General features: G+C 38.4%; 1 protein-coding gene across 5 annotated transcripts in view; it reads right to left on the bottom strand.

The window, feature by feature from the left end:
* Positions 1–4,318: 4,318 nt before the first annotated feature.
* LOC130906201 (connector enhancer of kinase suppressor of ras 2-like) overlaps positions 4,319–22,349 on the bottom strand; it is a 77,680-nt gene continuing 59,649 nt past the window's right edge. For 4 of the 5 annotated variants that reach the window (XM_057820241.1, XM_057820242.1, XM_057820243.1 and 1 more), the window contains exons 19-22: positions 21,676–21,776; positions 18,790–19,279; positions 12,962–13,164; positions 4,319–12,888 (exon numbers count right to left, since the gene is read on the bottom strand). In XM_057820241.1, coding sequence (XP_057676224.1) covers positions 12,841–12,888; positions 12,962–13,164; positions 18,790–19,279; positions 21,676–21,776 — 842 coding nt within the window. In that variant the 3' untranslated portion in view covers positions 4,319–12,840. The remainder of the gene's footprint in view (positions 12,889–12,961; positions 13,165–18,789; positions 19,280–21,675; positions 21,777–22,349) is intronic. The other variant, XR_009061258.1, reaches the window with a different exon arrangement.

Here is a 22,349-nt window from a genome sequence, read left to right as displayed (position 1 = left end):
GGTGAAACTATGGAGGTAGATTTGTGTCTTTATTATTCAATCAAAAGAAAAAGTCACTTCAATCAAAAAAAAAAAAAAAAAGTGTTTGAATGCAAAAATAAATTTGAAATTCAAAAAAATGAAAACTAAAATGAAAACTATTTTTCTTTGATTGAATTTTGTTTATTTCAGTCAAGGTTTTTTCATTGAAACAACTTTTTTGATTGAAGTAATGTAGTAACATCAATGGTAAACTATCAATGTAAATTAATAACATGTAGTAACATGTAATGTAGGACATTTGTGTCTTTATTATTCAATCAAAAAATAAGTTGTTTCAAACAAAAAAATATATATTTTCAAAAGAAAAATCACTTTAATAAAAAAAAAAAAAAAAATCAATCATAGAAAAAAAGGTTTGAATGTAAAAAAATATTTGAGATTCAGTAATTCACATTTGAACACTTAATTTTTCATTGAAACCGTTTTCTTTGATTGAAGCAATTCTTTTTGTGTTTGAGCCATATTATGGGTAGGACATAAATCATTCAATCCCAATAAAAGTTGCTTCAATCAAAAAAACTTTTAAACAAAGAAAAAAAACATTTACAAAAATTATTTTTTTGGGACATTTTTTATTTTTTTTTAAAAAATGTATATATTTTATTGAAGTGTCACTTTTTTTGAAAAGCAAAAAGTTTTAAGCTTTTTTTTTTTTTTAATTGGAAAAAGTTTTGAATGCACTTTTTTTTTGAACTGGAAAAAGTTTTGAAGGCACTTTTTTTCCGATTTAATCATTTTGACACAAAGATCCAACTTCAACAAGTTTGAGTGGCAGGTGACTACGCCAATGGCATAAAAGCATGACGCAAGAATAATGGGTGTGACATCGGTATCTCACTGGAGTGCCCGCGGAATTTCCTTCTTTGTTTACACATAGAGGCGGCTAATTTTTGTAACTGACTAGCCTCATAGTTATATATATATATATATATATATATTTACACGAAATAAATGCTACCTGTATGTTTTTGTTTTTTTTTGCTTTTAACCAAGAATCAAGACTGTTTTACGTCCATTTCTATAAAGACTATAAAGAATTTTCGCCAGAAAAGCTCTGTTTACGTCAGGCGGCCGCTAGCCTCATTTGCCAACAAAGTAGCATTGTACTTCGACATATATACCTAAAATAAACGCTAACTGCTTGGTTTCTTTGCTTTTAACCAAGAATTGAGACTGTTTAACGTCAATATCTATGAAGAATTCGGGGATTTAAGCATTTATTCACTAGAATTTTCGCGAGAAAACCTCGGTTTACGTCAGGCGCCCGCTAGCCTCATTTGCCAACAGTATATAGTGTATAATGATAGTAAAGGGTTATTCTATTCTATAATAAGTTGCGATTGTATAAAGAATTTATTAATAATCTATTTACATATTACTTATAATTGATTCTGCATGTTTTCCTCAAGTATTAAGTTTCTGAAGTTAAACTGAGTGATTTATTAGCTGTTGAAAACTTGCAGTAAATTAAAAAAAAAAAAAAAGTTGCTATTTTGGTCAAAAACTTATATATGTTAAACATTGCTATTGATCCTGAAAATATAGGCGATTATCTCTGCATTTGGTGATTTTTGTGCATCTAGTGTAAAATTTGAGAATTTTTATAGCCATTTTAAGTTGTTATACTTATTTTAAAAAATAATTAATCGGGATTTAATCAGGGAAGGACTTTGAATTTTTTGATGCCGCTGCTCATGGAGACTCATATATGGCTAAGGTAGGTGCCTGTTTTGGTTTTAGGTTTGTAGCAGCATTGGTTTTGAAAATATTTGAATTTGAAGTTTTTGAGAATAGGACCCCTACGAATCAGCCCCGTTTCCCGTGCCATGTCAATAGGTAATGAAGTCTATGACCTGACTTAAATTGTTTAGTAAAAATTGATTTCAATTGCTCTTTAAGTCTCCTTCGGCAGAGGGTTCACTTACTTATTTTTCCCCATTCTGTCATCGTTTTGCATGCTATCCTCATTAAAATATGAAAAACCATAAGTATTTTGTTGTTTTTACATCTGTGTGATTTTGACAAAGATCAGATCACATTTGATCGTGATTTTATGCAGAAATGTGAGAAATTCCAAAAGGTTCGGATACTTTTTCATACTACAGTAGATGACGTTCACTTCAGTGACACGGTTCAAACAGTGACACGTTTTTGACACGATATATCGACTCTTAGTGGAAGCATAGTAATCTTTTGGGCTAAAAGCGTCGGAATATATATCCCCTTTTAGATACAGTATATTGTCACACCCTTAATTGTTATGCTGTGAAAGAAGAAAAGTCGCCAGAGGAAGAATTCATAACAAGAAGGCCGCATGCTTGTTTGACTACTCCCTCTATAGAATTGTAATGGCGTACCACACGCAGGCTATTTTTAGACCGTGACGTCGCATCGTAAAGCGGAAGTAAAGCCAAAGTGGGATATATATAGACCTACCCTCGCATAGACCCAACGTAAAAAGTGCTACTTTTCTCTGGTAATCTTTCAAAAACGAACATGCAAACATCCAAAGCTAGACAGCTAGTGAACGACGCCTTAATAATCAGACTTCTTCCTTTTTCATCTGATTTATTAATAAAATGGCCTCAAACCACTGTCCTCTTTAGACCGTAGTGAAACTACCAAAAAAAAGTACACAAGCATTGCATTAGCAACAACGTTAGCTTAGCACGCTATACAGGTTCACTAAACATAAACAAAAAGCGTCTCATACAAAAAATAGAACATTTCGCTTACTAACATAATATGTACATTATTTACAACAACCATACTTACGGACAAATCTTGTCCAAGGATCATATAAGCACAACATTACAACGTAGGCGTCAGCCCGAGACGTCGTGCAGCCATATTGAACTGGCAAGAAAACAATAAACCATGTCGCAAAGCGACCACAAGAGTTCGCTGTTAGACAGCACAAAAAACCTTGCTGTAAAACTTACCAAAAGGCAGAATACTGTCTGAGCGGGACATGTGCGTTAATTGCGTCAAATATTTTAACGTGATTAATTTAAAAAATTAATTACCGCGCGTTAACGCGATAATTTTGACAGCCCTAATATATATATATAAAAAACAACTTTAGTAAGGCGGAAGTGTAAATAAATTATAGGATTAAGATGTGTTATCAATGAAAAAATTAAAAGTGTTCATTGGCTGTCACTGAGTAGCATTTGCGATCACTACACAAAGCTAACTAAATTACTCCCAAGAACGGTAAGAGACGTAGGACAACCAGAGGATATATAAGAAAGACAGGGCTGATGGTAAAGGATAGCTTGTTGAAACAGGAGAATGTCATTGTCAGTCGCGTCGATAAAAAAGCTAAAGCTATGCTTAGGTCGGCTCGTTTTTTTTAGTCTTTTTCAGCCTTCGACACTAAAGCCATCTCTTTAATTGAACATTTTTATGTTCTTCCACATCTTTGCCAGGGAATTTGGCACCAGGCACATCATTTTCAGAGAGAATTGGTAGGTTTAACTCTGTAAACATCTCCTTCGTACACGATTTCCATTCATTTCCTATTCGGGACAAACGGTGGCTTGTCCTTACTTAGCAACAGTAGCTAATGTCATGAATATTAATGAGCGGAAGTGACGTGTTGCTTGCGGTACGCCATTGGATTCTGAGCTCCTGTGCTGCTATAACAACTCTTATATAATTCTGACAAAACACCATTTTGTGTGCCCACGCCATACTTTATTTCCATTTTTGAATAAAAGTATTGCAGCTACAATACGGCAATATGGCACACCGTGTGCAGTTAAATGGCATGGTAACGTGTTTTTAGTACAGTATTACAAAACATGCTCGTACATGAAACACTTAATAAATACACTTTACCTCTCATTCCTTTCATTGTGAAATTAGCTTTTGAAAATAAGTCTTGAGGTTGAGGCAGTAGAGACAAGCGGTAGTTTCCAAATATAACACGCAAAAAAACATTTTTTGTCGCCACCACTAGAAAGACTGCATGCATACAAAAATAGACAAGTATTGCGGCCATCCCTTTTCTATTTTACAATACAATTTCCTTATTGCAAAGTTTGATACTTCCATCCCCGTTTGAAGGGGAAACCTGCTTGCGATCTTACATCTTTTCTCCTCATTTTCGGAAAAGTACAATGTACATTCACAATCACTGAGGCACAGCACTTGATTTACGATTTGTATTCCAGCACATATCCTCAAGATGTTGTGTAAGCGATTAAGAGTGTAACGGTATTTGTATTCGTCACGGTTCGGTGCACGCAGTGAGACGGCGAATACGTTTGAGTTGAAAAAAAAAAAAAGAAAAGAAAAAAAAAATCCATGTCAGAGTTAAGTCTTTCTCTAATCCAGGGGGCAGTAGAGGTAATGCGCATAAACCAACAACCGACATTCCGGGAAAAAGAAGACAAACCAAAGCAGACGAAGAATTTGTCATTGATTACTATACTAGTCGGAAAGTTTAGAATTTACAGAGTAGGAACTATCAAACGCAGTATTACTAACACTTTTTGATTTATTTTATATTTTGAAACCAGGTTATGTTTATTTTGTTTTAGCCCGAGGCTGAAGTCATTGAAACACTAAGTAATGATTTATTTTTTCCACTATTTCAAAAGACGCCTTTTCAGTTTTGGAACGATTTGCACTTGGCAATAATGAAAAATATCTTTAAGATGGGAGTGTGTGTGTTACCTGGTAATAGTTATAGTTACAGTGAGGAGCGGAAGTATTTGCACTCCTTGTAGTTTTGCAAGTTCACCCACTTAGAAAATAGTAGAGGTCTGAAATTTTTAAACCTAGATGTATTTCCACTCATAGAGACATCATCTTTTAAAAATCCAGAAATCACATTGTATGATTTTTTTAAAATTTGTAATTTATTGGGGTTCATAAGTATTTGTATCCCTGAGAATTAGCAATACACTGCTGGCCAAAATTATTGGCACCCCTGCAATTCTGTAAGATAATGCTCAATTTCTCCCTGAAAATGATTGCAATTACAAATGCTTTGGTAGTAATATCTTCATTTATTTTGCTTGCAATGAAGAAACACAAAAGAAAATAGGGAAAAAAAACTATTATCATTTTACACAAAACTCCAAAAATGGGCTGGACAAAAGTATTGGCACCCGCAGCCAAATACTTGGTAGCACAACCTTTAGACAAAATAACTGCGAACAACCGCTTCCGGTATCCATCAATGAGTTTCTTACAATGGTCTGCTGGAATTTTAGACCATTCTTCTTTGGCCAACTGCTCCAGGTCTGAGATTTGAAGGGTGCCTTCTCCAAACTGCCATTTTCAGATCTCTCCACAGGTGCTCTATGGGATTCATGTCTGGACAGATTGCTGGACACTTTAGAAGTCTCCAGTACTTTTTGCTGGACACTTTAGAAGTCTCCAGTACTTTCTATTAAAACATACATGTCCAAGGTCCGGCCTGGGGGCCAAATGCGGCCCGTGGTCAAATTTAATCCGGCCCCCAGCCTCTGTCAAAAAATCAATAACGTCTGGCCCACGCACAAACTCGATAAATTGGTCAGCAGTACTGTTACCAGCATATGAAGTAGCTTACACACTAAATGCTGCTCCTCATACCCACTAAAAGGCAGCAGCACTCTGAGCAACATCACCCCGTGTGACCCTCTTCTTCAAATTTTCTGAAATGGCGACAGTCAACAAGAAAAAGAAAGTTGACTGCGACGGCCGACGCTACAAGGATAGGTGGAAATTGGACTACCCTAATTTTCGCACTATAAGGCGCACCTGACTTTAAGCTGCAGCCCACGAAATTTGGCACAAAAACGGCATTTGTTCATAGATAAGATGCACTGGACTATAGGTCGCAGCTGTCCTCACTGTATATTGGGATATTTAAACCAAAAGATATTAAACGGTAAAACTTTTTTGACAGCGGCATCATACGACTGTCAAAAGACCAAATGAAGCACCATGAAGCTTTGAATCAATTGGCTGCAAAGCTTTATTGCTTCAAGAAGCTTCATTTGGCCATCATTGCTCCCTTGGGGGAGAGAGTCAACCTCTGCTGCCATCTGCTGTCAACAATATTGTCATCCAACATGCCTCTTAGCATGCATTACAGCACTACAGATGTAAATAACAATCAAAAATCATGTTCTGTGCTAAATATTTCTTCAGTTACTGTTCCAGCTGTTTCATCAATTGCTAGTTAATGTATTTGCTAACACTTTGACAGTGGTGCCATAAGACTGTCATTACACAGTCATAATTATGACATGTCGCTGTCCTGAGCATTCATGAATGTTTATAACAGATGTCATTAAGTGTTATCCGGCAAATGATCTCACTTTTGAATTAATGCAAAAGATGATGGACAAAAATTGAGTTAGTGAAATAATTTGCCAAATGACATTTAATGACATAAGCATTCAGTAATGTCCATGATAGTGTCATGTCATAATTTTGATGATCTTATGACAGTCTTATGACACCGCTGTCAAATAAAGTGTTACCTAAAAAAAAATCAACAAATATGCCGCACTGGACTATAAGCCACATGTATCAAAATGAATGAAAAAAGTAGCGGCTTATAGTCTGAAAATTACGATATTTCTTCACTAAAATACACAACAACTGTGTCTGCCTCAATTGCAAAAAAGGCAGTCGCTGTTTTTAAAGAGTTCAATGTGAGGCGATATTACCAAACAAGACACGCTGACATGCACGAAAAGATTATAGGGAAGATACGCAAAGAAAAACTATCTTCAAGTTGCTTCAATTTAACTTCACAACAGCAGTATTTTGCAAGAGCCCGAGAGTCGAAAGAGAACGCCACAAAGGCTAGTTGCGAGATTGTTAAAATTATGAATTAAAAAAATAATAAAGCAAATGCAACAACCAGAATGGCTTGCTAAAATTTGCTTAAATGTATTGTTCTACGTAAAGGACGTCAGCCAAGGTCGGTCCCCCACATTTTTACCGCACCAAATCTGGCCCCCTTTGCAAAAAGTTTGAACACCCCTGTCTTAAAGAGCATACGACACCAGAAAAAAAGTCTTAAATGGCATTATTATGTGAATTAGAATCATATTTTGAGACGATTCGACCATATACAACAATTTAGCAAAGCGCAGATGACGAGAAATTAAGTCTTTTAATCTGCCGGTTAGCCACGCCTACAATTATAGGGCTTTAGCGTCCCCAACAGGTGGATGACGTCAGCGGTAGACTAGGCTCATCGGTTTTACTATTCAGCCCATTGAGGGGGAATTGTTCAGAACGAGGAAAACGAGACGAAGAGAGCTGCAAAATGTCATTGTTTCAGTCTCTCTACTCCCAATATTTTTACAGGATATTCTTTTTATCCAAGTATTTTCCCCAATAGCTATATAAATGGCTTGAGAAGGACCAGTCAGCCCGTCGAGGGGGAACTATTCACAATGAGGAAAACGCGACGAAGAGAGCGGCAAAATGTCATTGTTTCTGTCTCTTTACTTCAATATTTTTACAGGATATTCTTTTTATCCAAGTATTTTTCCCCAATAGCTATATAAATGGCTTGAGAAGGACCAGTCAGCCCGTCGAGGGGAACTATTCACAATGAGGAAAACGCGACGAAGAGAGCGGCAAAATGTCATAGTTTCTGTCTCTTTACTTCAATATTTTTACAGGATATTCTTTTTACCCAAGTACTTTCCCCAATTGCTAAATAAATGGCATGGTCATGACAAATAACTTGTGCTAAATGGAATATAAAATAATAAAAATCCATTTATTCAAGACGACATGGCAAAATTACTCCATAATGGTCAAAACAGTCGACTTTACCTTTACTGTCACACCTGCAGAACGATATTTTATGACACCTAAATCGGACATATGTCATTTCCCTTCCCCGGCTTCGGAGAATGCAAACAGACCAGAAGGAGTGACAGCTAGCCGACATGCTAACCCGAACCGAGGGATGTTTCAAAGTCTTCGAAGTGGAAAATCACACATAACTAGCCTGGATTATTTGACATGACGACCCGGTTGTCGAGTTTCTTTGCGGATCGGCAAACCGCCCGGCGGAGAGCAATTTACAGTTCGTTCCCTGGAGGAGGGTGGCTGGAATTGTTGTGTAGCTAACGTGCTAACAGCTAACTGCTAATGAGCGTGATGATAGCTTTTTACATGCCTATCAATGATCAAACGTAAGTAGTCCTTTATTTAAAGGAATTTTATAGTGTTTACTTTGTAATCACTGTATTCGTATTTGACATAATACAAAACAAGATGTTTACTCACTTCCTTGTAAGTCCAATGGTCCCACAGTAAATATCCACGGTGAATGGGAACCTTTTGAAACTCCAAAAAGGCGCATACGCCTCTCCCGCATACAGAATGATTTTTCTGCAGCCGTTTGGCTGGCGTGATGCAAAAAATAAAAGTATTAATCCGCAAAATCAGCTGAATCCTTCCTCCTCATACACAACAGTACACTGTAGCGTGAAGAGGACGTCTTCTACCGTACACGTCACAGCGCCCTCCTCCTCAATGCGAGACCGAAGCCGGAAGTCACTCATTTTCCTGGCGCGGGATTCAAAAAACTAAATAAATATAGCGATCGCTTCCACACACATCCAAGCGGTCCATATCATTCAGGAGCATAAAATACCGCGTGTATTATGAAATAAACATGCTTTTTCGTGTCACAAGCACTTTAAACCATTTTCTAGTGATTTTTTAAGTGTGTTTTGGGTCATTTTCCTGCTGGAAGACCCATGACCTCTGGGAGACCCAGCTTTCTCACACTGGGCCCTACATTATGCTGCAGAATTTGTTGATAGTCTTTAGACTTAATAATGCTATGCATACCAGCAGCAGTCCAGGGCCAGAGGCAGCAAAGCAACCTCTGGTTGGTGAAATGTATCGTCAGATTTTGAGCCACAACCTTCTTGCTTCAGTCAGAGACTTGAAGATGAGTCGTGGCTGGATCTTCCAACATGACAATGATCCGAAGCACACAGCAAAGTTGACCAAGGAGTGGCTGCGTAAAAGGCATATTAAGGTTCTAGCGTGGCCTAGCCAGTCTCCAGACCCCAATAGAAAATCTTTGGATGGAGCTGAAACTTGATGATTGCAACGAAACCTGACAGATCTAGAGAAGATTTGTGTGGAGGAATGCGCCAAAATCTCTGTTTCCATTGCTGAAAACCTGCTGAAGAACTACAGAAAGCGTCTGACCTCTGTAATTGCAAAAAAAGGCTTCTGCACTAAATATTAGCACTGATTTTCTCAGGGGTGCAAATACTTATGAACCCCAGTAAATTACAAATAAATTATTGAAAAATCATACAATGTGAGTTCCGGATTTTTTTTATTTTTATTTTTTGTAGATTATGTCTCTATAAGTAGAAATGCATCTGTGATTGAAATTTCAGACCTCTACCTTTTTTCTAAGTGGCTGAACTTGCAAAATCACAAGGGGTGCAAATACTTCTGCTCTTCTGCTGGGCAGTTAGAGGCGATTTCTCTAAGACTGCAAGGGAAGCTCAGCTTCCCCAAAAATGTAAAAAAATGAGTGATCAAATGTATAGTGTTGTGTGTACATGCCATTGACTAAATATGCGCTACAATGCACGCAACTTTAGCTCAGAATTAGCTTTTTATCACTGGTTACGATGAGGCTTGCGTTTCATTCATGGAAGCTGTGCTTCCCCAGAGTTGAGAGTACATTGTTGCATTGCAGCGAAACTAGGCAAGTCATTGGCTAAAGGCTGGGTTATTCCCGCCCATTAGACACTGCGTCTCTACGGGTCTATGGGCAGTGGGCAGAGCTCTGCTGGCCCAAATGCTTCTCTGCATGAAAATTGGATGGTCTGTCTGAGGCTGAATCAGTTTTTGTTTGACAGCGAATCAGTGATCGAATCAAAATGAGCGAATCAGTGATCTTGTTGTATTAAAATCCGCGGGAGGCATTTTTCAATTTTCTTTCCATTGTTCTTTGTTGAACCGGAGACTTATAGTCATCCAAGGGACACTTGCTGTGTTTAAAAACGACTAGCAAAAAAAATCGAGCTTATTTCTGGTGGTTTTTTCTATTGTAGCTGCTTGTGTTCGGAGACTTAACTTCTGGCACTCTAGTTTCTTTCCCTACCGAACAGCGAGTGCCGCTGAGCCCCTCCACTGTCACAAAGCACTCACAGGTGGACACACTTTGAGCTTCCCCCCATTGAAAGACCAGCATCCGCCACTGTTAAAGCAGTAATGTGAAGTAATTTCTTCACATGCCAAATAGGGTCACAAGTAAAGTAATTAAACATTGTCCAACAAATATAGCATGAAAAAATAAATAATATGTTGTATATTTGACAAAATAATTGCGTTTCCGAAGTTCGAGCCTGATAGGGGACGAACCCGGAAGTGATACGTCACACCGGGAACGCGATGGCACCTCCATACATACGGCCGCCATACAAAGCCCTTCAAACAATGATTCAAACAGCGATATAAGCGATAGATCAAGCACAAGGGAGGAGATCCAAGTTTTTGAAGAGTTGGAGGAATAAGAGGAGATTGGAATTTTATGTTATTAGCCGGACGCTAATCAGGATGCAAACAATGTGCCTATACTACCTGACATGGAATGGATACAAGACCCATCGAGATTACAACATTGGTAAGATATAGGCTGTTATTATTTTCATGATTTGAAGATGCAGGCATTTGGAGATCATTTTATGTTTTTGTCTATCTGATGACATTGTTAAAAAAAATAATAATCAGACTTCATGTTCATTTTGGCAGATCCGGCAGCTCTCGTGCACATAAAATAATAATATAAAAACGTTGGGGGGAAAGAAGGAGATGAGTCGTTATGTCTTGACCGAGTGACCCACACGACACCTTTATTGGCTTTTACAACTTTACTCAACGTCTTGCCAAATGACTCTGAACAACAACTTTTCTCTCTTTTAGTGAAGGAGTAAGGCACAAACAATAACACATCTAAATGACATGCGTACCCTCTACTGGTGAACTCCCGTATTACAACTAAATAATATCCACTATATCACAGTCGCCGATGGCTTTCTCCACTTTATTGTGGCAAGAATAAGAAAACAAAGTGGCGTCTAATGGCGTGAGGAAATGTAGTTTTTTCACACAAGCGAACAGATTACAAAGCACCACTTCAGTGTTGTCCAGAGACTACATTTCCCATGATTCACTGTGTGACCTGCGCGCTCGCTGATTCGCTGCCAGACATTAAAAGCAACACTTGTCACCTGCCAGCGGCTCTCGCGAAGCGGCGAAACACATACCCGAAGGCTATCAAGCGATCACCGTGAAAGAAACGGCGAACCGTACAAATGCAATGCAATGCTTGAAGCATGAAGGTGGAAATACATAATACAAATACAAATAAATGTGCACAAACTCACCGGCGGTGTGTGTCTCTTACTGCAACGTGACCATGAATTACCGCGACGCCGACCCGCTTATGTGCACATCCACACCCCTTTCCCGATTGACAGTGGATTAACCCTTTCGGACAAGATCGTAGATGACGCACAATTTAAACACGCTTAACCTAGCGAACGCAACAACAACTATGATCGGGGATTGCCACGAGTTAACTTTCGGCTAACGTCGCTAGCTTATATTGTTCATTCCACAACAGTTGGCAGCTCTGCTTTGACAAAGTCATCAGTCATCTATCCAAAAATCACACTTATTTTTTGGCAAATCCTTGATCATAAGCAGACCGGTTAAGGAAGCAGGCATCTTCGAAGTGTTTGCAGCAGAGAACACTACTCGATGATGGCGCGAAATTCATTCGCTTCGTGCAAACGAAAGATGTCCATTTACGTGCCCTGCTATCCTTTGGCCACTCATACAACTTTTCGTTTGAGTGAGAACAAAACATCGCCACACACCGCCGCGGCATCTTACCGAGAAGCAATGCAACAAACAATACTGTTCTATGGCGGACTTCCCTCGCACTTCCCGGTGTGACGTAATTTCCGAAGATTTCCGAAGATTGCCGAAGAAAAGCATTTTCGTTGTCAAGGGCGTTGCCATGGGTTAAACAAAGAATCTGGAAGGGTTGCGTTAAAAAAAATAATGAAAATATGCTTATAATTGTTTAGCCATTGATATTATTCAAAAACATGGTTGGCCAACTTTAGTTCACATTTCCCCTTTAAATGTGTGCAGTCCAACATTGAAAATGTTAGTATCTTATTTTTGAAAAAGCGTAAAAAAACTGGCGAGTGCTACCTGACTATAACTTTTACTTCAGTCGATCCCTACAAAAAGGGTGTGTTGTCCACTTTTGCACATAAACTGTGAATTAAAGAATGTTAGAACAATAAAAAAAATAAATTCACAAGCGCCTTTTTGTTTTTTCTGTTCTACTGAACCCCAACCGAACCGTGACCCCCATATCGAGGTACGTATCAAACCGTGACTTGTGTGTACCGTTACACCCCTAGTAACGATGTCATATTTAATATCAATGAATAATTACACACATAACAAAATGGAGTACATCCAAAATAGTCAATCTGATCTGATCAGATCCACATTACTCCAGCAAACGTGATGGGAAACAGCCATGCAAGAAGCTCTCCATCAAGTCCCGAACAGGGACGCAAAGTGCTATTTTTTTTCTCAACCAGTTCAAACGAGTGTTTTTAGGAAATCTTCTCATCGTTAAAACTTCTGAGAGCGTGTAATACTCTTAGTAGAAATCGCTGAAAGGGATAGGAGAAAAAGGAGGAAGCAAAATGAAGATTCTGACACCTTTTCATCCCCCAGCTATGAGGAGAGCAGTTCCACGCGTTAGCCTAAAAAGCCCATGGATCGGTTTATGTCTGGAAGAGGGACGTTCTGTAAGAAAATACAACAAATATTAATTCGATATGATGGATCTGGGCGGTAAGGCTGAAGTTAACGGCAGTACGTTGAGAGAGCTGTGGAGGATGCGGAGGCGGTGAAGCTTGTCGTTCAGCAAGGGGTCGTTAACCCTGCGGACAAAGGAACGCTTGTACTCCAGGCGACTGGTGGATCGGTGCTCAGCGGAGGTGGACAGGCTGGTATGCTCCAGAGCTCGATACAAATCCCCAACAGAGTCCGACTGCAATCTCATGTCACGTCCGCCGCGCCCTGTTCAAGAAGAATTCAACATTTTGTCATCTGAATGTTATTCAAAATTGTCTGGACCAGTCAATTCCACTGAAAGATGAGCCTTCACGGCCAGTCCTCCCCGTTTAAATGAAATGAAATCTACTTTAGAGTGTTACTTGAAGAGTGTATTTTTAATTTTTATTTTATTAATTTAGCTTTTATTTACATTAGGGCTGCAGCTATCGATTATTTTAGTAGTCGATTCATCGATCAACCATGAGTTCGAAAAATCGAGTAATCGGATAAGGTACATGAAAAATTAAATTACCTGAGCTGAGTCTCAAACAGTATAATAAATAAATACATAAATAAATGAGGACCTATGCACAACAAAAGAACAATTGGCTAACTTGCATAGCAAAGGTCCGCTAGTTTAAATGCTATAAAATGCTAACTTTTTTAAAATGCTCTTAACAAATGGTTCAGACACGTATTCCCCAAAAAATAGGCTAAATATACCTATAACTACATTACGAATGCATTTAAAAAAAAAAAAAAAACATTAGCTCAAACAAAAACTTAGCTTATGTTGGTCTTAACAGGGAGCACCTGGATTCAGCCATGTGAAATGAAGCGGACTAGAAGGCAGTGTATCCACCCAAATCAATCAAAATAAGTGCAAACACTTTCAAAATAAACCAAGCACTAATTTACATTGTATAAAATTCATAAATGTAATTATAACTTGAAAATGTACTTTCTGGAGAAATTACAATGGTAGCTTTGCAGTGATGGTTGGTATATCGGGTCTAGTGCCGTAACGATTAATCGATTAACTCGAGTAATTTGATTAGAAAAAAGATTCAAATTAAATTTTGCTGCTTCGAGTATTAGTTTCATTAAAGTGACGTTGTAATGGTTTGTTTTGAAAGTGTTTACATTTAGTTTTATTCATTTGGGTGGATGCACTGCCCTCTAGTGGCAACAGTGAATATGACACAACTCATTTCACATGGCTGAATCCAGCTTCTCCCTGTGACCACCAACATAAGCTAAGTTTTTGTTTGAGCTTTGTTTGATGTTTTCTTAATTCACTCGTAATTTAGTTTTTTAGGTATATTTAGCAGTTTTTTGTGGAAATATGTGTTTGAACAACTGTTAAGAGCATTGTAAAAAACAATGACAATAAAACACTTTTATAGCATTTAAGCTAGCGAACGTTTGCTATGCTAGCCAGTTGCTCTGTTGTTGTACTTTAATTCTCATTTATTTTTTTTATACCGTTTGAGGCTCAACTCAGGTGTTTTAATTTTTAATGTTCCTCATCCGATTATTTGGTTATTCGAATTAAATAGTTCATCGATTAATCGACTACTAAAATAATCGATAGCTGCAGCCCTAAACGGGTCACTTTCTGTTTATTTGAGGCGTTTCGGGTTCACTTTCTGTTCATACTGGGTCACTTTCTGTTGATATGAGGGGATTTCAGAGTCACTTCCTGTTGAACTGGGGGCATTTCAGGTTCACTTCCTGAACATATTGGGTCTCTTCCTGTTGATGTGAGGGGATTTCAGGTCATGTCCTGTTGATTTGGGGGCATTTCGGGTTCAATCCCTGTACATATTGGGTCATGTCCTGATGATTTTGGGGCATTCCAAGGTCACTTCCTGTTGATATTGAGTCTCTTGGGTTGGAAATCAATAGGAGCGAATGGAAGTTTTTGTGTCGTGGAAATGAATGGTGAATCTTGCCATTTGAAATCAATGGAAAATTTGTCCATTATAAATGAACGGGTATGTTTTTGGCTAATTTGGATGAACTGTCTGTTTTTAGCAAAAAATAACTGTATAGAAATTTTGTGCCCCTTAGTGTCCTGATTTTTTTTTTTTTTTTTATGTATAGATGATGTGATTTGGACAAAAATTGTAGGACAAGTCGACAAGTTTTTTTTTTTTTTTTTTTAAATCTGTAATTTTTGGGGTGTCGAGCCCGCGTCACTTGAGAATTCTGGTCGTTTTAGTGTATGAACGGTGTTGGTGGGTCAAACAGTTTTACCTGGGCGGCGCGCCTAAGAAACGCCATTGAAAAAAAAAATGGAATATTATAGCTGGTGGTTTTTGCAGTTCATGCAAAGCTACCTTCAGTTCGGATCAGTAAATATAACAATTCCAACATACTTAGGTTATAAATTGTCTTCTAGGGAAGTATTTCTTTTATTTTTTTTCTCTGTGTGTGTGTGTATATATATATCGAGGTATTGTACATTAGTATGTTTTTGTATGAGAACACTGTAAAAAACTGCAACTCACCCTTCTGCTCATCTGATAATGATCTGATGTTTCCTGTGATTGTCTTGATGTATGCAGGCTCCTGACTATAAGCTTTTAGTAGCTTCTTAAGGAGACCTGACTCACACATAATCTTGGCTCAGCACTGAGATATGATGTACACTTTGTAAATATGAATGTGTGTGTGAATAAATTGAATTGAATTGAATTATATACAAATGATTGAAAAATAAATAATGAATAAAACAAACAAAAAGTATATTATTAATGCAATGTTTTATCCCCAAAAAAATTAATGACCAAAAAATGCTGCCATTCCAGGTATATGTAGCGTACTCACAGAGCATATTACGTGGTAATTAGTCAAAGATTTATATTAAACATACACACATTAAAGGGAAAGACAACACACTATATTCTAAGTGAATAACTTTTTCGTACATTTAGTTGCTCAGTTGTGGCACAAATATTTTAAAACTCCACAAATTCTGTCTACAAACGGTGTTGGCTGACTTTTGTACTTAAGGATTTATGTATACTTGTGCACACTGCCCTCTCACGGCAAAACGCGGAAACTACATTCAAGTTAGAAACTGAAAAATGTAATAAATGCTGTTTTGTCCTCCCATGCCTCGAAAAAAACAGTGAACAGAGCAAAAGACAAACAAGGACAAGGAGAATGCTTCAAGCTCGCTCCTTTATCCTGTTTACAGTTCAGCATAAACATGGCTGGGCAGTTCCATCCTGCTGCAAAGCTCAGACATTGCCAGAAGGCAAAGAGAGGGCGAATAAAGGGTTTATGACAAAAACAGGAAAGAACGAGAAAATTTTATGTGTTTGAGAGCGAGTGGACTACCAAACTCACAGCTGGGTCGTTAGCAGTCAGTCGTCAGTGGCTGTCAATGAGTTAATTCATGAAATAAAATTAAAGCCGTTAGAACAGTCAGAAGGTGGTTAATGTGTTTTCTTTAGTTTGAGTGTTGCAAATGAAATATTATCTTGGGTCAATGCAGTGGCGGAAAAAACGTGAATAGAGCCTGGATGTGATAAGTATAAACGGGTCCCCCAAGGTGAACGTCTGGCAGGTAGGGGTCCAAGTGGATAATTGTTGACTGTAACCTTCACCTCGCCCAAGCATGCCTTCTTTAAGCCAGCAAACCGGGCACCCTAAAGTAAAGGCCCGGGTGCGATTGGAGAGGGGGCGTAAACAGTGGTACCTCTATATACAAAATAATTCGTTCCAGGACATTGTTTGTAAATTGAAATGGTCGTATGTCGAGCAGGATTTTCCCATAAGAATACATGATAATTCAATTAATTCGTTCCACAGCCTGAAAACCTACACTAAATCCTTAATTAATAGTGCTGGTACTATTGCAAATAGCAATTACACAGAACAAAACAAATAAATTATGAATAAAAATAGGAACAATAATATAATAATATACTAATACTAAGGCTGTCAAAATTATCGCGTTAACGGGCGGTAATTAATTTTTTAAATTAATCACGTTAAAATATTTGACGCAATTAACGCACATGCCCCGCTCAGATTAAAATGACAGCAATGTAATGTCCGCTTGTTACTTGTTACCCGTTTTTTGTTGTTTGGCGCCCTCTGCTGGCGCTTGGGTCCAAATGATTTTATGGGTTTGGGGAGTGAGCATGGTGTAATGACATCAACAATGACGAGCTACTAGTTTATTTTTTGATTGAAAATTTTACAAATTTTAATAAAACGAAAACATTAAGAGGGGTTTTAATATAAAATTTCTATAACTTGTACTAACATTTATCTTTTAAGAACTACAAGTTTTTCTATCCATGGATCGCTTTAAAAGAATGTTAATAATGTTAATGGCATCTTGTTGATTTATTGTTATAATAAACAAATACAGTACTTATGTACCGTATGTTGAATGTATATATCCGTCTTGTGTCTTATCTTTTCATTCCAACAATAATTTACAGAAAAATATGGCATATTTTATAGATCGTTTCAATTGCGATTAATTACGATTAATTAATTTTTAAGCTGTAATTAACTCGATTAATAATTTTAATCGTTTGACAGCCCTAATTAATACCTATAATAATGAAACAAATCAGGTTCTAATGTGGCGAATATGTTCGCCGTGGTGTACCTATTTGCACCGCATGGCTGACATGACAGAGTGACTTTTACTTTCACTTTTCATGTTCAGCTGCGGCAGACAGTAGGCATGTTGTGTTGCACAAGTTCTGAAATAAATGATTCAAAACCTGACGAAGCTGGTGATTTTTTGGGCGATGTTACAATCATGATAATTGTCACCTTAACTTATTAAGACTGGCGAACGGAGGTCGGAGGAGGACCGGCGAGATCGTAGACATTCTACGGATGTATTGTCGAGCCAGTTCATGGATGTGCACATCGCGCTCATAGTTTCCTATCATTTCATTCTTCATTTCAATGGTAAGCCTCACCTTTTTTCACCACCTGCACTAACATTCTTGGAACCTATGTTGATTTCTCTCACAAGAAAATCCGCCGTGCGTCCGTCTTGCGGGAAAACAAAGAAACTGCAGCGCTGTCATAAATCGTCGGATGTCGTCGGATGTACAAACAAATGGCGAGTTAAATTTTATTTTATTTTATTTATAATTTCGGATTTCCAAAAGATTGTGTGGCAAAGCGATCGTATGTCGAGTTACTGTACCACTGTATTTTAACATTTAAACTCCGCTTAAGCTCCGCGCATCATGTTCCCTTTCTGTTTGACCCTCCCCTTGTCCGACCACACCGCCTTTACGTCTGCAAACCGGGCCCCCTAAACACGGCCGGGTGCCTCCGCACCCCCAGCACACCCCTAAGGTCCGCCCCTGGGTAAATGTAAAAACAGTTCATTTTTAAAGCAATTCTTGTCAATATATCAGCATCAATAGCAGTCAAAGAGTTCACAATTTTCTTGGTTTATGGTCTAATTCTAGCACTTTTTACATTATGTAAGTAAATTGGTTAGAAAATCAAGAAAATCATCATTATGTTACCAAATACTGTCTATTTTGTAACATTCTTGTTTGGAGTGTGTGAAGTGTGGCTCAATAAAGTCAGAAAACATTGACAGTGATAGTTAATCCAGTTTAACTGGGGTGGCTAGCATTAAATGCTAATATTTTAGTGCCATTCACGGCAATCGTCGTCCACTCCATTTTGAATTGCGGGGGCAGCAATCAAATGACAGTTAATGAGCTAATTAATGAAAAAAAAAACATTAAAAACGTTGGAACAGTAGGATTGTTGTTGATTTGTTTCCATAGTTTCAAAGTTACTGTAAAAACAGAACAACTCTGGTCTATCGCCGTCAGTGATACGGAAAGATTTAAGGTATCGAACCTATTTCTCTGGGCCGTTCCAGCTGGTAGCGCGGAGATGTCGTCTCGTCTGAAGCGCCGGCGTTGGCCGCCAGGATGGCGTGAAGGCCGCTGTCACGCGGTAGCGTGAAGCTGCGTGGTTTCCCTCCCGTTTCCGAATCAATACTGGACCTGACGGGCAGGGGTAAGGCTCTGTATTGCTCCTGGAGGAGGCTGCGCTGGGCAGGAAGCGTAGACTGCCTTCGATACTCCATAGCCATTTGTTCCCTGTCAGCAGATAGCAGGGGCTCTTCCACAGGGTACGCCTGGAGGAAGTGCATTCTGGCGTTGCTCTCCATCTGCTCCTGCCACGAGTTTCGCTGGTTTCTGGATTTCTGCCTGGGGGAGATACCACCGCTGTTGGTGCCACCGCCTTCCTGAGGCTCCGAATGGTAATCCTCATGAGAGGAACGTGAGTGGAACGTGTCAGATGAGGAGAAGTGACTATGTTTGGGTTCTAGGAAAGGGCTCACCTAAACAAAAAAAATGTTATGAAATATCATATTTCAGATCACATATGTTCTTTATATTAAATATATATATTTATTTTCAGTCTTTCTTGTGTCAATCCCAGCTAACAAATTTGTACACTATGCGATCTCTTATTAATGAAAATACAAAGAAAAGACAGGTGGGAACATCCAGGTATTTCACGATACGATTTGCAATTCAATAATAATATTTCACAATAGAGCAATGCAACAAGTATTAATATCTACGTCATGAAATCAATCTTTTCTACGATACAACTGTAAAAGAGAAAAGCAAGCTATTTCTAAACGGAAAAATTAGTTTAAATGTTGTTCCCCCCCCCACACACACTTTTGCAGTCAATCTGCCAAAAACTATATTATTCCTTAAAGACTATGAGAATATTTCAGTGCAACATTGCTGTAAATAAATAAAAGAAACACTATATTATTGCAACATTCTTGCAAAATGATTAAGTGCTACTTTTGTGGTCGTTTGGTTCCTTATTAGACAGTAACGCCTTTTTGAAATGCTATATCGATTCTTGGCGAAAGTACATCAGTAACCTATTAGGAAGCAAAAGATCATATATATTTTATATATATATACAGTGCCTTGCAAAAGTATTCGCCCCCTTGAATCTTGCAACCTTTCGCCACATTTCAGGCTTCAAACATAAAGATATGAAATTTAATTTTTTTGTCAACAATCAACAACAAGTGGGACACAATCGTGAAGTGGAACAACATTTATTGGATAATTTAAACTTTTTTAACAAATAAAAAACTGAAAAGTGGGGCGTGCAATATTATTCGGCCCCTTTACTTTCAGTGCAGCAAACTCACTCCAGAAGTTCAGTGAGGATCTCTGAATGATCCAATGTTGTCCTAAATGACCGATGATGATAAATAGAATCCAACTGTGTGTAATCAAGTCTCCGTATAAATGCACCTGCTCTGTGATAGTCTCAGGGTTCTGTTTGTGTTGTGCAGAGAGCATTATGAAAACCAAGGAACACACCAGGCAGGTCCGGATTCTGTTGTGGAGAAGTTTAAAGCCGGATTTGGATACAAAAAGATTTCCCAAGCTTTAAACATCTCAAGGAGCACTGTGCAAGCCATCATATTGAAATGGAAGGAGCATCAGACCACTGCAAATCTACCAAGACCTTCCAAACTTTCTTCTCAAACAAGGAGAAAACTGATCAGAGATGCAGCCAAGAGGCCCATGATCACTCTGGATGAACTGCAGAGATCTACAGCTGAGGTGGGAGAGTCTGTCCATAGGACAACAATCAGTCGTACACTGCACAAATCTGGCCTTTATGGAAGAGTGGCAAGAAGAAAGCCATTTCTCAAAGATATCCATAAAAAGTCTCGTTTAAAGTTTGCCACAAGCCACCTGGGAGACACACCAAACATGTGGAAGAAGGTGCTCTGGTCAGATGAAACCAAAATTAAACTTTTTGGCCACAATGCAAAACGATATGTTTGGCGTAAAAGCAACAGAGCTCATCACCCTGAACACACCATCCCCACTGTCAAACATGGTGGTGGCAGCATCATGGTTTGGGCCTGCTTTTCTTCAGCAGGGACAGGGAAGATGGTTAAAATTGACGGGAAAGATGGATGCAGCCAAATACAGGAACATTCTGGAAGAAAACCTGTTGGTATCTGCACAAGACCTGAGACTGGGACGGAGATTTATCTTCCAACAGGACTATGATCCAAAACATAAAGCCAAATCTACAATGGAATGGTTCAAAAATAAACATATCCAGGTGTTAGAATGGCCAAGTCAAAGTCCAGACCTGAATCCAATCGAGAATCTGTGGAAAGAGCTGAAGGCTGCTGTTCACAAACACTCTCCATCCAACCTCACTGAGCTCGAGCTGTTTTGCAAGGAAGAATGGGCAAGAATGTCAGTCTCCCGATGTGCAAAATTGATAGAAACATACCCCAAGCGACTTGCAGCTGTAATTGGAGCAAAAGGTGGCGCTACAAAGTATTAACGCAAGGGGGCCGAATAATATTGCACGCCCCACTTTTCAGTTTTTTATTTGTTAAAAAAGTTTAAATTATCCAATAAATTTTGTTCCACTTCACGATTGTGTCCCACTTGTTGTTGATTCTTGATAAAAAAAAAATCAAATTTAATATCTTTATGTTTGAAGCCTGAAATGTGGCGAAAGGTTGCAAGATTCAAGGGGGCCGAATACTTTTGCAAGGCACTGTATATATATATATATATATATATATATATATATATACACATATACATATATATTTATACAGTATTTTGTCAACCCTACAGGTAAATACTCCTGTTCTATACTGACGTTTTCCAACCACGTTACCAAATAATTGTTTCAAATACAAGCACCTCATTTGATACTTACTGATGACGCTCTGGGATAGGTGTCATAGGGTGGCGGTGGACTGTCCTGCTTGCTCATGGAGGCCATGTCCATGTCCTCATGATCACTCTCACTCCAGTAATCTGATTAGAAAACAAATGCATTGCGACCAAAAGAGGCTATTTACAGTAAATGTCATGCTAACATGAGGCCGTGAATATGATTCGGTAAGTATCTTACACAAAATTATTCAACTCCTTATCTGGGAAAAAAAGAAGGTGCAAACCACGGTCATCGCAACAGCACTCTGATTACACAGCTTTTCGGTCAGTTTTCCACCAATTGTGCAAACGCCTGTTATATTAGTACCAGAGGTGGGTAGTAACGTGTTACATTTACTCCATTAGATTCTACTTCTAAGAGTAGTTTTACCACGTAATATTTTTACTTTTACTATTTTTTATGTCCCAAAAATGCAGGGAGAAATCAGTTGCTGGCAGCTGCAAAAGTCAACCCTCCCCTACTGGTTGTTGCTCAGTGTCAGAGAGTCAGCTGTGCTACACGATGGCTGGAGGAGGTCAAACTCCTGAACTTTTCCCCTATCGAAGAAAACGAAATAGAGGAGGAGGGCCAACCGACATTTAACATATGTTAGCGGAGGGTGGCTGCCGAGGAGGAAATACCTCCAATATGATTTTGTATTTACTCAAAATTGT

Source organism: Corythoichthys intestinalis, chromosome 18 (assembly GCF_030265065.1).
Source record: "Corythoichthys intestinalis isolate RoL2023-P3 chromosome 18, ASM3026506v1, whole genome shotgun sequence".
Taxonomy (NCBI): domain Eukaryota; kingdom Metazoa; phylum Chordata; class Actinopteri; order Syngnathiformes; family Syngnathidae; genus Corythoichthys; species Corythoichthys intestinalis.
Note: the sequence above shows the minus strand (reverse complement) of the source record. Positions and strands in the feature narration are given on the sequence as shown.